This window comes from Oryctolagus cuniculus, chromosome 2, assembly GCF_964237555.1.
Source record: "Oryctolagus cuniculus chromosome 2, mOryCun1.1, whole genome shotgun sequence".
NCBI classification, from domain to species: Eukaryota; Metazoa; Chordata; class Mammalia; order Lagomorpha; family Leporidae; genus Oryctolagus; species Oryctolagus cuniculus.
Window position 1 is genome coordinate 128,920,318 of NC_091433.1, and position 12,222 is coordinate 128,932,539.

General features: G+C 59.0%; 1 protein-coding gene across 4 annotated transcripts in view; it reads right to left on the reverse strand.

Annotated features, from left to right (window-relative positions):
• TET3 (tet methylcytosine dioxygenase 3) overlaps nt 1–12,222 on the reverse strand; it is a 110,165-nt gene that overhangs the window by 94,889 nt on the left and 3,054 nt on the right. Inside the window, exon 1 of one of the 4 annotated variants that reach the window (XM_008254230.4) lies at nt 272–413. The exons of the other annotated variants lie outside the window; for them this stretch is intronic. Coding sequence (XP_008252452.3) covers nt 272–295 — 24 coding nt within the window. The 5' untranslated portion in view covers nt 296–413. Of the gene's footprint in view, nt 1–271; nt 414–12,222 lie in introns of those variants that run through there. 4 annotated transcript variants of the gene reach the window in all.

Consider the following 12,222-nt stretch of genomic DNA (forward strand, 5'->3'; position numbering starts at 1 on the left):
GGCGGGTACCGGGAAAGCAGCAAAGTCCCTCTGCGGAGGCCCCAGCACCACGGGAAGGACGGAGGGGAGAGCGCGCAGGGCAGGGGGCGTCGGAAAGAAAGGCCAGCGGGGACCATCTTCCTGCCTCCAGCTGCCGCCCAGAGCCGCGGCCCTCGGACGGGCTTCCTCGTCTTCCAGTGTTTTTGTTTTCATTTCTCCTCTATGAGCCCTCCCGGGACTTGCAAGGACCCCGGCCCTGCCCGCGCGCCCCTCAGGGCCCTGCGCGCCCTACCTCGGCCGGCCTCCTCTGGTGCATCGGCCGCCGGGCCTCCCATTATCCCCGCCGGAGGGAGCGCACGGAGGGAGGCACTGCAGAGGAGGCGGCGGCCAGCTGCCGGCTGCGCTCCCTCCCCGCCCGCAGGCCGGGCGGTGTGCGAGGGGGCGGCGCGCGCGCCAGCCAATCCCCGCCGCCGGCCCTGCCCCCGCGCGCGGACCTGCCGAGCCTGCCCAGCCGCGCGCGGGGGCGGGGGCGCCGCCAAGGGTGCCGCTGCGGGCCGCTCCCAGGCTGGCGGGGATCCCCGGGCAGCCCCTGCCTCCCCGCCTCCAGGGGACCCCAAGGTGATACCCAGACGGCGTCCTCTGCGTCTCCAGAGTCCGCCATGGCAGACCGTGCGCCCCGGAGTCGGGCGGACGCGGTGGGATTCCTGCCCTGCCGTGCCGTGCCGTGCCGTGCCGTGCCAGGCCTTGTGATGAGAGCAAGAAACGCAAAGGCCCCTTCAGCCCTCCAAGAAGAGGCCCAGGCAGCACGAACCTTCACCCCGTTCTGCAGATGAGGAGACAAGTGAAGCAACTTACCGAGGCGGCACGGCCAGAAAACAGCAGCGCTCCGCGCCAGGTCGGTTGGCTTCAAAGGCGGTACTCTTAACCATTCTGCAGTCAGATTCCTCCCTCCCCCGCCCAGCTCCCACCTCAGCTTCTCCGCGGAGCCCACACTGCCTGTGGCTCAAGGCTTCACGGGGCTGCCCTGAGCGCCTGGATACACAAACGCACACACCTCCCTCCGGGATGCTCACCCCTGGCACCTGCACATACCCCACGGCCCAAGTCCATTCAGACAGCCTCCCCACCACCCTGCAAAGGTCTTGGGGGGAGCGAGAAAGTGCTGCAGGACACACAGGAGGGAGGGGACCCAGACCCCAAGAGCTCCGGCCCTTCCAGTTTCCAGACTCAGCCTTCCAAGGCTGTAATCCAGGAGACAGAGGGGGAACAGAGAAGAGGAAGCCCCACAAGCGGCTCCAGGGTTTAATTCCCCGGGGATCCCCGGCACATCCCTCTCTACCCCACCGCCTCCCAGGAAGCGGACCGCAGGGCCGTCCGGTACCCTGCTCTGGGTTCCGTGGTAACTCACCTCTCTGACTCTGCCTGCTCATCTGTGAAACTACAAATAGCAGCTACTTGCCACAGTTGTGAGGGTTCCCAGGAAGAAACAGCCTGGTGCCTACCGCGCTGGAGGCGCCGCTGCTGCCTCCGCTCTCCACTTCGGGAAGAGCTCACTGGGTGCTGCTTCTCATTCCCACAGATGAATAAGCCGAGGTCAGGGAGAGGTGACTCACAGGCCCAGTTAGGGTGCCCGAGAGCCCCCGACCCAGTGACTCGCTCCATCACCCACTCCACCACCGATGCCTAATCACAGCCCCTCCCCGAGGGCCCAGAGAGGGTACTCAGAACAGGAGGAGCTACCTTAGGAGACTTCACAGAGCTGCCTCCTCCAGGAGACAACGGCTCAGCCCTGCTCCCCTAGGGAGAAAGGACAGCCCAGCACGCAGGGAGGCAGAGCCAGGGAACGGAGTCTTAAGTCATGGCTTAAGGCAGGAAACTGGGCTTTTTGCATCCCTGAACTCCTATGATGATCAGGCCAGATGTTGTCCCCCCTCCATTATGCTGGACTCAAAACCGCTGCACCACTCCCCCAGCCCCCATGCAGCCCGCCAGACAGGAGAGACTAGGGCTGCCTGGACAGTAGCGACGAACGCTGTCGCTGCCACGCCGGCCGCACCATGGTTATTTCGTTAGACTGCGTCCATACACAACCTGGTCTCTTACCGGGAAACCACCGACTGGCATGTTAAGTTTTTTCCTGTCAACACGGCTGGTGAGTGACGGGCTGGAACTCAAATCTAGGACCTGCGCCTTCCAGCTCTCTAATCTTTCTCTGCCAACCCTAGGGAGATGCAAAGAGGCCCGGGGTCACCGGAACCCGGCCACTTCCCTTTATGCCACAGATCTGACAAGAGTCATGTTTTCACGCCTCAGAGACTTCCCGACGCTGCTCCTGCCTGCACCCCCTGCGCACCGCGCCCACCTGCAAAGCTACGGGGGTGCCAGATTCAATCCAAGCGGTGCCTCCTCCCTGCCAGTTTCTCCGACTGCCAAGCCCCCACGAGCACCAACGGCAGCATGCTGCCTCTTCCAGGGCACCAGTTACGACCAAGCGCAGTCATTTATTTACACGGCGGTCCTCCCCACGTGGGCGGGGGCCCTGTCAGCTCCACTTCACTAGGCTCTGCACAGAGCTGGAAAGCGACTTTCTACACGAGGAGGGTGGAGAGGCCAGGGACCGGGCGCCAAGCAGGGGAGGCTAGTCTCCGCGCTCTCACTGGGGTCCTCAGGGACCCGAGGAGACACCTGCTCTCTGGGGGAGCCAAGAACTGCCGCCAAGTCTCGGATCTGGTCAGCCAGCACACACCTTCCTCACGCTGCAGGAGCCCTGGTGCCAAGTCCTCACCCCGACTCCCTGTGCTAACTCAGCCCCACCCCCGTCCAGTGCCTGCCCTGCCCACCAGCAGCTCTTAGCCATCACCAAGGGGCTGTGGTGGCCAGGGCAGCCCACCTGCTCCTGTCTCCAACCCACTGTCTCCCCTCCTCCAAGGCACCGGCAGTGCTGGAGCTCCAGGGAGTCAGAGGTGCAGGCTAGGGCCACTCTGCCTCCAGCCTGGACACTCTTCAATGCTACACATGACCCTCCCCTCCCAGCTCTCTCTGCCCCCTCGTTTTACATTTGGGACTTCCCAGTGACCAGAGTGAGCCAGAGGTACTGGGGACCCCTCTGCACGGGGGCCAAGGGACCTCTACACCTTACACCTCGACCTCCAGTTCTTCCCAGCAGGGAGAGGCAAATGGACTCACCCACTCAGAGAACACAAAGTCCGTAACCCTGAGAGTCTCAGGAACACGGATGTCCCCAGGGCCAGGTCTTACACACACACACACACACACACACCCCAAGACCAAAGCACAACACTCCACATCTTATTTAGCCCTCAAGATAAACCGGTGAGACAGTCATCTGTGCCCATTTTACAGATGGAGCAGCTGGAACAGAGAGGCTGAGCACCTTGCCTGAAGCCACACAGCTAGAAAGTGGCCAAGCAGGGCTGACGTGGAATGCGCTGCACAGCTCTACGATTTTTCACATCAACCTACCTCTTCTAGAGCCGGCAGCGGATACAGCAAGACAGGGCTCTCCTCCCTCGCCATAGCCGTGTCCTCAATGAGGTCACTCTCCACAGGGCTTTACTCCAGAGCTCAGTTCAAGCCCTGCTTCCTCTAGGAAGCCTTCTCGGGTTTCCTCAGTCCTCTCGAGCCGACAGCACTTCTAACGTTTCTCATTTGACACTTGGTACTGCTATTTGTCTCTCTGTACATGCCTTTCCTCCCTACCCAGGATGGCCCGAGTCGTGCCTCTCCGAAGCCCCTGCGGGGTTCTGCCCAGGGCTCCACATGCTGAAGGCACTTGGAATCCACCGTGAGGGAGTCTGGGACCTCCTTCCCTCTCTGTCACACAAAGGATCCTGCCAAAGAAACCCAACACCCCCTTCCACCTTCAGAGCCTATGTTTGAAGTCCCCGGTGTCCACGCATCAATTTCCACCCAAGTAATTGCAACCCATCACACACACATCATCCCCTATATTTGAAACTCTTTGCGGTTGTCATGGGAACTGCCTTTGCCTTCATTCACTGATCAGGCCTCACAATTAGCTCTGGCAGCGGAAGTCTGTGTCAACGGCAGTAGCGGGGAGGAGGAAGCCAGGAGCACCAGCAACAGAAAGAAAGATGCTCCTCCTTGGAGGAGCGGAAGCAGACGGAACCAGGGAACCCAGCCCGTGCGGGGCAATCGGCAATAGCCCGCCCGTGCCCCCCTCCCCCACCTCGTGCCCCCACACTGACACAGAACGCAGGCTGACGGGTGGCAGGCGGTGCTCTGCCCACTCCCTGCACGTGCTCCTGGATGCTTGCGAGACCTCTTGTGGGTCTCCTTACCCCTAATGCAGCAGCCTTGGACCGCCACGCAGGTACAAGGGGCCACATCACAAGAAGGTGGGAACATGAGTGCTGAGCATTTAGAAAGCCAGGGGAGCCCGGTAGAAGACTTCCCGGAAGATTAAACACAAAGCATGTCGCCTGCCACCTCCAGGGCCAGGGAGCAGCCTCAGGGGCGCCCAGCAGTTTGTCCACATCGTTCGGCACCTCTGCCACCAGGCATGAGACCCAGAAGCAGCTTCAGACACAGCAGGTACCAGGGCGACGCCTCCTTCCTCCTGGCAGCCCATCCCGCTCCGCGGCCTTCACACCTCACTACGCTGAAACAAGTCCTTTCCCCTCCCTGTGTGCGGGCTCTGTGGGCCCAGAGCGGCCAAGCTCGGTCTCTGCCCTCCAGGCTCCCCCTCTGCAGGGGCGCCTCGCACACAGCCAGCCCCCAGTTTGCCGCCTGCACATCCATGCTGTCCTGAAGCAGCACCAGAGAGAGATGCTGCCTTCCTCCAGGACTGGGGTCAGAGACACTGCGGGCAGCGGTGTCCCTCTTCACCCCACGCTTCGGCGTGGACACAGACTCCGCCATCTCCCTCGCTCTCCTGGGACTCCAGGTCATTCCCACATCATTCAGGGAACCAGGGCACCCAGAGCTTACCCTTGAAGGGCAGAACAGTCAGTAAGGAGAAAAGGCAGGGGTCACCCAGTGCGTTCCCCACAAGAACAGCTCAGAACTGGGACTCCAGGCCAGCACTTTGCCACTTCTGATCCAGCAACTCCACACCCTGCTCCCGAGGCTGTGGCCAGCAGCCACTTGGAGGCTCGGGGACCGTGGGGTACCTGCAGCCTGCCCAGTGCTCCTAGGTGCAGCTCCCATTCTGAGGATCAAGGACTGCTGCTCTCACGGCACAGGGGGATGCTTTATTCTGTCCACCAGCTCCCAGGCTGGGTGCACAAGAGAGCTGGGACTTGCACTCCTCAGAGCCAGCAGGGGCAGGAGCAGAGCTGTCCAAGTGGCCCACCCAATGTCCCTGCTACCTGAAGCAAGTGAGCGCCCCCTGCCCCGGATCTGAGGCACCTGAAGGGCCGCCAGTTACTCCACACTGGGCTGCCAGCTTGCTTTTCCCCTTATCCTCAGCAATTAATATAATCTTAGGTTCTTGGATTTCTTATGCAAATAACAAGGAGACAAGGCCACCCAGGGGTCTGTCTGCTCCACACTGCAGGGGACACCGCCACCCTAAAGGACTCTCCCAGGAACAGCCAGGCTGCCGCAGGCTCACAGGAAGAGGAAGGGGCCGCTCCCCTTTCCAGATCTCCTCCTGAGCAGTGGAGGCTCGGTCCACAAGGGAGCTGTAAAGCAGCAATGGGGACTGGTGTGGGGAACTAGTGACAACTCCCGTGGCTGACGGTCTCCAACCCACCCGGCCCCCAGGCCGATGGGCAGGGCGTGATCCACGAAGAGGAAGCCGGGGGCCAGAAGTCAGTGTGAGCAGGGTTCACTGGGGCTGCAGACCAAGGCTGGGAGTGGGGAGGAGTCCTATTTCCCAGCAGGAAGCGGCCAGGAGAGCCCTGGGGTGGGAAGCCACACTCGCACCCCTACCCTGTTCTCTCCCTGAACCAGGCAGGGGAGGCACAGCCGCAGCTGCTCTGCCGGGCTGGACCCCAGGGAGGCACTGCACTCTGCCACAGACCTCACCCAACCCGTCCCGTTAGAGCGGCTAATCCAGCTTTTACCTCCACTCGAAGGGGGCTCTGGTTAGGGTTCAGGGGCCACGGGCCACACTGTATTTAGCACGCGGTTCGGTCTGATGGAACTGCCTCCCCCCACCCACACACACGCAGGCCACCGGCCACATGTAGCTCGAAGTGCCTGAAAGGCAGCTAGAGTGGCCGAGTTACTCAATTTAATTTCATCTTAATTTAAATGGCTAATGGCTATCGTATTGTACAGCTCAGACAGCACGTGCTTTTTCAGCTCGGAGTCAGGGATACTCTCAACAACCATCTAAGAGCCACGGGCCCCTCCCCCCAAGCGCACATTCACGTAACATCTGGCCCAGGGGTTCAGAAGGTCACAGACCTCACACCACCCCAGCTGACTGGTTGGAGGCAGGAGATGAAGTCTAGAGCTTGACCAAAAATTGCTACAACCCGTTTCTTCTGCAGCAGAATCTGAGCACAGACCCAACATCACACTGTACAGTATCTCAGCAGGAGACCCCAACCACGAAAGCCTGCGCTGCAGTCCGAGGGTCCTCCCGACATCCCTGCCGGTCATCACCTGGCCTCCCCCAGGACACACACGGGGACCTCCGGGGCCGAGGGCTCCTCAGTGTGGGAACAGCTGCAGGCAAGAAGCAGTTCCTTCTCCAGCACAGGTTCACTCTGCCCATTCAGACCTTCCACCGGTAAAAGCTCTACCCCCCGACACCCAGGACCCACCTGCAGGCCGCATGGTCCTGTCTCCTTCACTGTGCACAGTCCTGCACACGACAGATCGAGGCTGCCAACAGCCCTCACGGTTTCAGCTCTACTCTAGGAAACCAGGGTACCTGCCTTGTGCGTGTCTTATTTTCTAAAACAGGCACAGGAGTTTGCATTTACCTGGATGAAATTCCACCAAGTCCGGCTAGAGCTTCCTGTTCCAGATCACCCAGATCTCCATAGCATCCGGGTTCTTTCAATTTCACAGCTGCACCAGCACCCGCACTCAGAATCTGACATGCCCATGCCCTACATCTTCTGACAAGGACACACATCCCTTCTGCTGTGACCGCCGGACCCTTCCTTGAAGCCCAAGGTTCTATGAACACACCCACCACCATCTCCTGCCACCCCATGGGGCACCAAGGTCCCCACCCAAGCTGTGGAGGAGCGAACATCTTGTGAGGCTTCTGACCTCATACCAGCTCTTAAAGGGTTTAGTAACTCGTTAGACTCAAAGGACACATGGAGTATGCCTCCACAGGTTGGCCCATCCTCCTCACCCTTGCTGGAAATCTTCGCCTGTTCATCATGACTTCTTTTTGCCCCCTGCCCTTCTAAATCACAGACGTGCTGTAGGTCAGCTCCTCAAACTCATCACCATGAGGTCGCCTGGGGAGCTGGTTAAGGAGCAGGTACTGATTCAGCAGGTCTGGGGTGGAGCCAGAGCCTCTGCACGTTCAGCTACGCCCCAGGTGATGCCCCACAGCTGGTCCACTGAGGAGCAAGGTGGAAGTGAGGCTGAACCACTCAGGCGCTTACTGCAGACTCAGGTGAACAATGGAGTCCCAGCAGGTGGCCATCACCTCACAGTCTCATCTGCATTTGGGAGGAGGGTATCTGTTCGAGCTACACATTAGATGCACTTGGGGAGCCCCAGAGTTCCTGGGAGGTGGAACCCAGACTTTTTTAAAAAAGATTTATTTATTTTATTTGAAAGGCACAGTCACAGAGAGCTAGAGGCAGAGGATCTTCCATCTGCTGGTTCACTCCCCAGATGGCTGCAACGGCCAGAGCTGGGCCAATACAAAGCCAGGAGCTTCTCCCAGGTCTCCCACGTGGGTGCAGGGGCCCAAGCACTTGGGCCTTCTACTGCTTTCCCAGGCCATAGCAGAGAGCTGGAGTGGAAGTAGAGCAGCTGGAACACGAACCAGCACCCACGTGGAATGCCGGCACTAAAGGTGGCAGCTTTACTTGCTACGCCACAGCGCTGACCCCCAGACACTGGTTTTTAAAACTTTCCTAGGAGGGCTGGTGCTGTGGCACAGAGGGTAAGGCCACTGTCTGCAGTGCCAGCATCCCATATGGGCACCAGTTCAAGTCCCAGCTGCTCCTCTTCCAATCCAGCTCTCTGTTGTGACCTGAGAAAGCAGTAAAAGATGGCCCAACTCCTTGGGCCCCTGCACCCGCCTGGGAGACCCGGATGAAGCCCCTGGCTCCTGGCTTCAGATCGGCACAGCTCTGGCCATTGCAGGCATTTGGGGAGTGAACCAGCGGATGGAAGACCTCTCTCTCCCTCTCTGCCTCTAACTCTGCTTTTCAAATAAATGAACAAATCTTAAAAAAAAAGTTACTTCCATCCTTCACCACTTGCACACCACCTTTTAAACAATCCCTTCCAGAACAAACACTGATAAAGTTCATGAGTTCGTATAATTTCCAAAGTCTCTTTAAAAAGCTGGCTTTTTGCCCATCTCTGGTTTTCTGGCCCTCTTTCAAGCATCCCGGCTGCACAGAGACTGTGACCCTGCGAGGACACCTGAGGGTGTTCAGCAGACAGGGCGGCTGCTGGCTCTGCTCTCCCACAGTGTTCCTTCCAACACAACAGGGACCCACGTCTGCACTTTGTCCGTGTCTTAGCTCCATGGGATTTGTAAGCCTACTTCTCCCTCCCTGATCTTCCTGGAAGCTATGAAAGACTCACTGTCATGGACATACTCCACCGGCCCCCACACATTCTGGCCACTAAACCTCCATCGGGGCCCCTTAAGAGCTCAGTCTGCTCTCAGCACCGCTTGACAGCACCCTCTGTCAAGGGCTATCCCATCCCTCCAGCCAACCTGGGAGTTCAAACACTGCTGGTGCGGCAAGACATCTCTCCTGCACCACTCTGTTCTCCCTTGCCCTGGGAGTGGGGCCAGGTGGGTGGCATCCCACCTCCCAGCCTGCCTCTCCTACCAGCAAGCGGGCCAAAGGTTGGTCGGCTGTGCCAACATCATGGAAGAATCTTGCTTCCCCGGCACGCGCGAGTGGGTGCCTAGATCCGCATCGGCCGCCGAGTCCACGTGGCTGCGGGCTTACAGCCTTCCACGCCAACAGTGTTTAGATTCCTCGCCTGTTTCACACAAGCTCAGACTTCAGACCTCAGGCGTGTGCTCCCCTCACTAGGTTTTTCTGTTCCGCGAAATTATTCTCCTGCTCTCCCCATCAGTTTACTTCCCTCATCCACGGCAGCTTTTCAGTCAAGCCCAGGGCTGCATGGACCCCTGCTTCTGCATGTCCAGCCTCTCCTGAGAGCACCCCACCTCTGCCTGGCCCATGGTTCTGCGCCACAGTCCCTAGACGAGCAAGTGAGAGCTATGCATTTAATTTGTAATGCATCTTAACCCAGATTAACTAATGCATAACTGTTTATGCATAAAGATTAATCCTCTCCTAGATGTCCCAGGAAAGTTTTATCGCAGCCCATGGATTACCTACTGTGTGCCAGACACTATGCGTATTTTGCCTCATTTGATCCTCACAACAGTCCTACAATGAATGGTCACCCCCGTTTCACAACAGGGAAAATTACTTTGTTGTCCTGTGGTGAGCCCTCCTTGGCCCCCATAACCACCAAATCCTGCTTTTCTAAGTAGCTCTCCACTGTGCTACCAAGCCAGCATTCAGATAAAAAGACTGTGGCATTAAACAACCTCCAACACCAGCCTAGGGTCTAAACCCGTCTGGAGACTACAGTATGGGAGTGTCACCTTCAGCTACTGCCAAGCTGCCCCACAGGACCCTAAGAAGTAGTCACCTGCTCCCAGCACAGGAGGGCCCAGCCCTGGGGAGCTCTCCAGCCTTAAATCATGAACTGTCTTCTAACGCGTTCCCCCAGCATGCCCCTGCACCAAACACAACACACACACACACACACACACACGAAAAGGAATGCTGAGCAGGAAGACGGGAAGCCCAGGGTAATCTCCCCACCCCCACCCCATCTCATGCTAGAGTGACACACGGCAGCAGCTGGAGACATGGAAACAGGATGGCAGTGAGGAGAGGGTGGCTGGAGGCGGCACCGCGCCAACAGAGAGGAGGAACCACCAGGAGCAGAGCAGAGATGCAAGTAGATGGTGCCAGCTCCCAGAGGCTCCGGGGCAGTGGGGCAGTGCCTGATGACCCCGCCTCAGGGCTCAGTCCCTCTGCCGCAGGCTGCCAGGAACTAACAGTGGAGGACCCACTGCCCCCGAGGGCGGCTGAGCATTGCATGGGTCCCTGGGGCGCTCGCTCAGACACACTCTCAGGGGTGGCCCAGCTCTGCAGCCATGCCAGGGATATCACACCCATTAAGTGTAGCATCCCCTGCGTGTGGTTCCCCATTTTACCAAGACTTAAAAAAACTACTTTCTATCAACATCTTCAGGAGAAGAAAGCACACTGACAATCTCAAGTAGAAAGGACCTAACCGTGGCACAAAGTAGTGCTATTTAAGGCAAACAAAGTTGGCTTCAGAGAAAACGCACTCCATTGTCCCCAGCACTTCATGTCTCTGGGAGCCGGTCAAACTGTCCTGGGACACCGCAGGCCATCCGGCCACATGTCACCTGCCCCCGGGGGGCCCGACCAGGGCAGCAGGCACAGGCAGGTCCCCAGGGGAGGAACCGCTTCTCAGCAGGGCTGTCTCCAAGCCTCAGCCAACCTGAGGCTTGTGTCTTAACCGCGACCACCCCGCAGCCTGGGCTGACAGCTTACACAGGTGGATGCCAGGGCCCTGGCCCCACTCCCAGCCCCTCTCACTCAGGTATGCCCGCCGGTGCCAAAAGCAGCACTTCAACACGATTCACTAGGACCAGTGATTCCAGCAACACAGAGTCCAGAAAGCTCAGCCTCCGCTCACCCCTTGGGTTTGATTATGGGAGGAATGGAGTGAGACAAAGGGAGTGGGGAGGAAAGGAATACTAGAAGGAAGCAAGCAGAGGAGCCAAGCTTGCACCAGCTGCCAGCTCTCACCCCTGGCCCCAGCCCCCTGCTGGAAATGACCCACAGGACGCTGGGCCAGCGAGATGCTGACTCCAACACTCACAGTTATCAGGGGCCGGACACTGTCCACAGGGCAGGGGTGGGGGGCTGCAGATGTGATCCAGATGTCTGCTTTAGCCAGAGACGGGGAAAACAGGGGCACTGAGTCTGCAGTTCCTGGCTCATGACAAACAAGTGTCCACAGGAGTGGACAAGAAGGTGCGCAGGGCAGAAGCACCCAGCAACACCCACTTCCCTGCCCCCAGCACTTGCACCTTTTTTCCCAGGCTCAGGACCACAGCCCCGCCAGCTCGCAGCACAGCGCAGCACTCCGCGGTCAGGGAATCGCAAGCCAGCCCGTCGCAGCCACAGGTGCCCACGCCCTCAGCAGCACAGCAGCTCCCAGCCAGCTGCAAGGGCTTGGAAGGCCAGCAAGCACAACTCTTCCTTCTCCCCAGGGGGCAGACAGGTCCAGACAGGGGGCTTGCGGGGTCCGGGCCCTCGGACAAGAGAGCAGTGGAGCCCAAGGAGCCCCCAAGGCCAGCGCAGGCCTCTGCCTCTGTCCAGCGCCAGTTCCGCTGCCTGGATCGACCTCAGCCGCTACGCGGCTCCGCTTGAGCTGCTCAACTCCGCTCGTCCCTAATTCTGCCAACTCTCCGCTATCACTCCAGCCAGCAGTCCGCCAGCGGGCTGGAAGGGAAAGGGGTCCGTGCAGCGGCACCATCTCTCCACTCCAGCCCCCACCCTAGCTTCATCACCGTCCCTCCTCTGCCCTCTGACCCCAAGGAAGTGGAGCACAGCTCCCTAGGGTTGCCTAAGTCTCTCAAACGCGCATCACTCATTTGCGCTCTTGGTATCTGGGTGCCCCCTGCCTGCCAGGAAACTCTGCCTGGTGCTGAGAACACCGAGATAAGAAGTCTTTGACCTCAAAAAGTTCTCAGGATGGTAAGGGAATCCGCATCATGGATTTCCCATTAAATTTCCAAACAACTTCAGCTGGCTCTAATGGCCACTAGAGAAAGACGACGCTATCCCAGAGAAGACTTAGGAAAAGAAACCTTCCACCGCCTCAAGGCAGCATCAAAGCAAGCTGTCACCGCAGAGCACTCTCTCCAGATGCATCCGCCTCTGCCCCTTTACCTGACACCATCACTGCCCAGGCAAGCACGGCGCTGCAACGCCACATCGGAGGCTCCAGACCAGACAAGAAACTTCC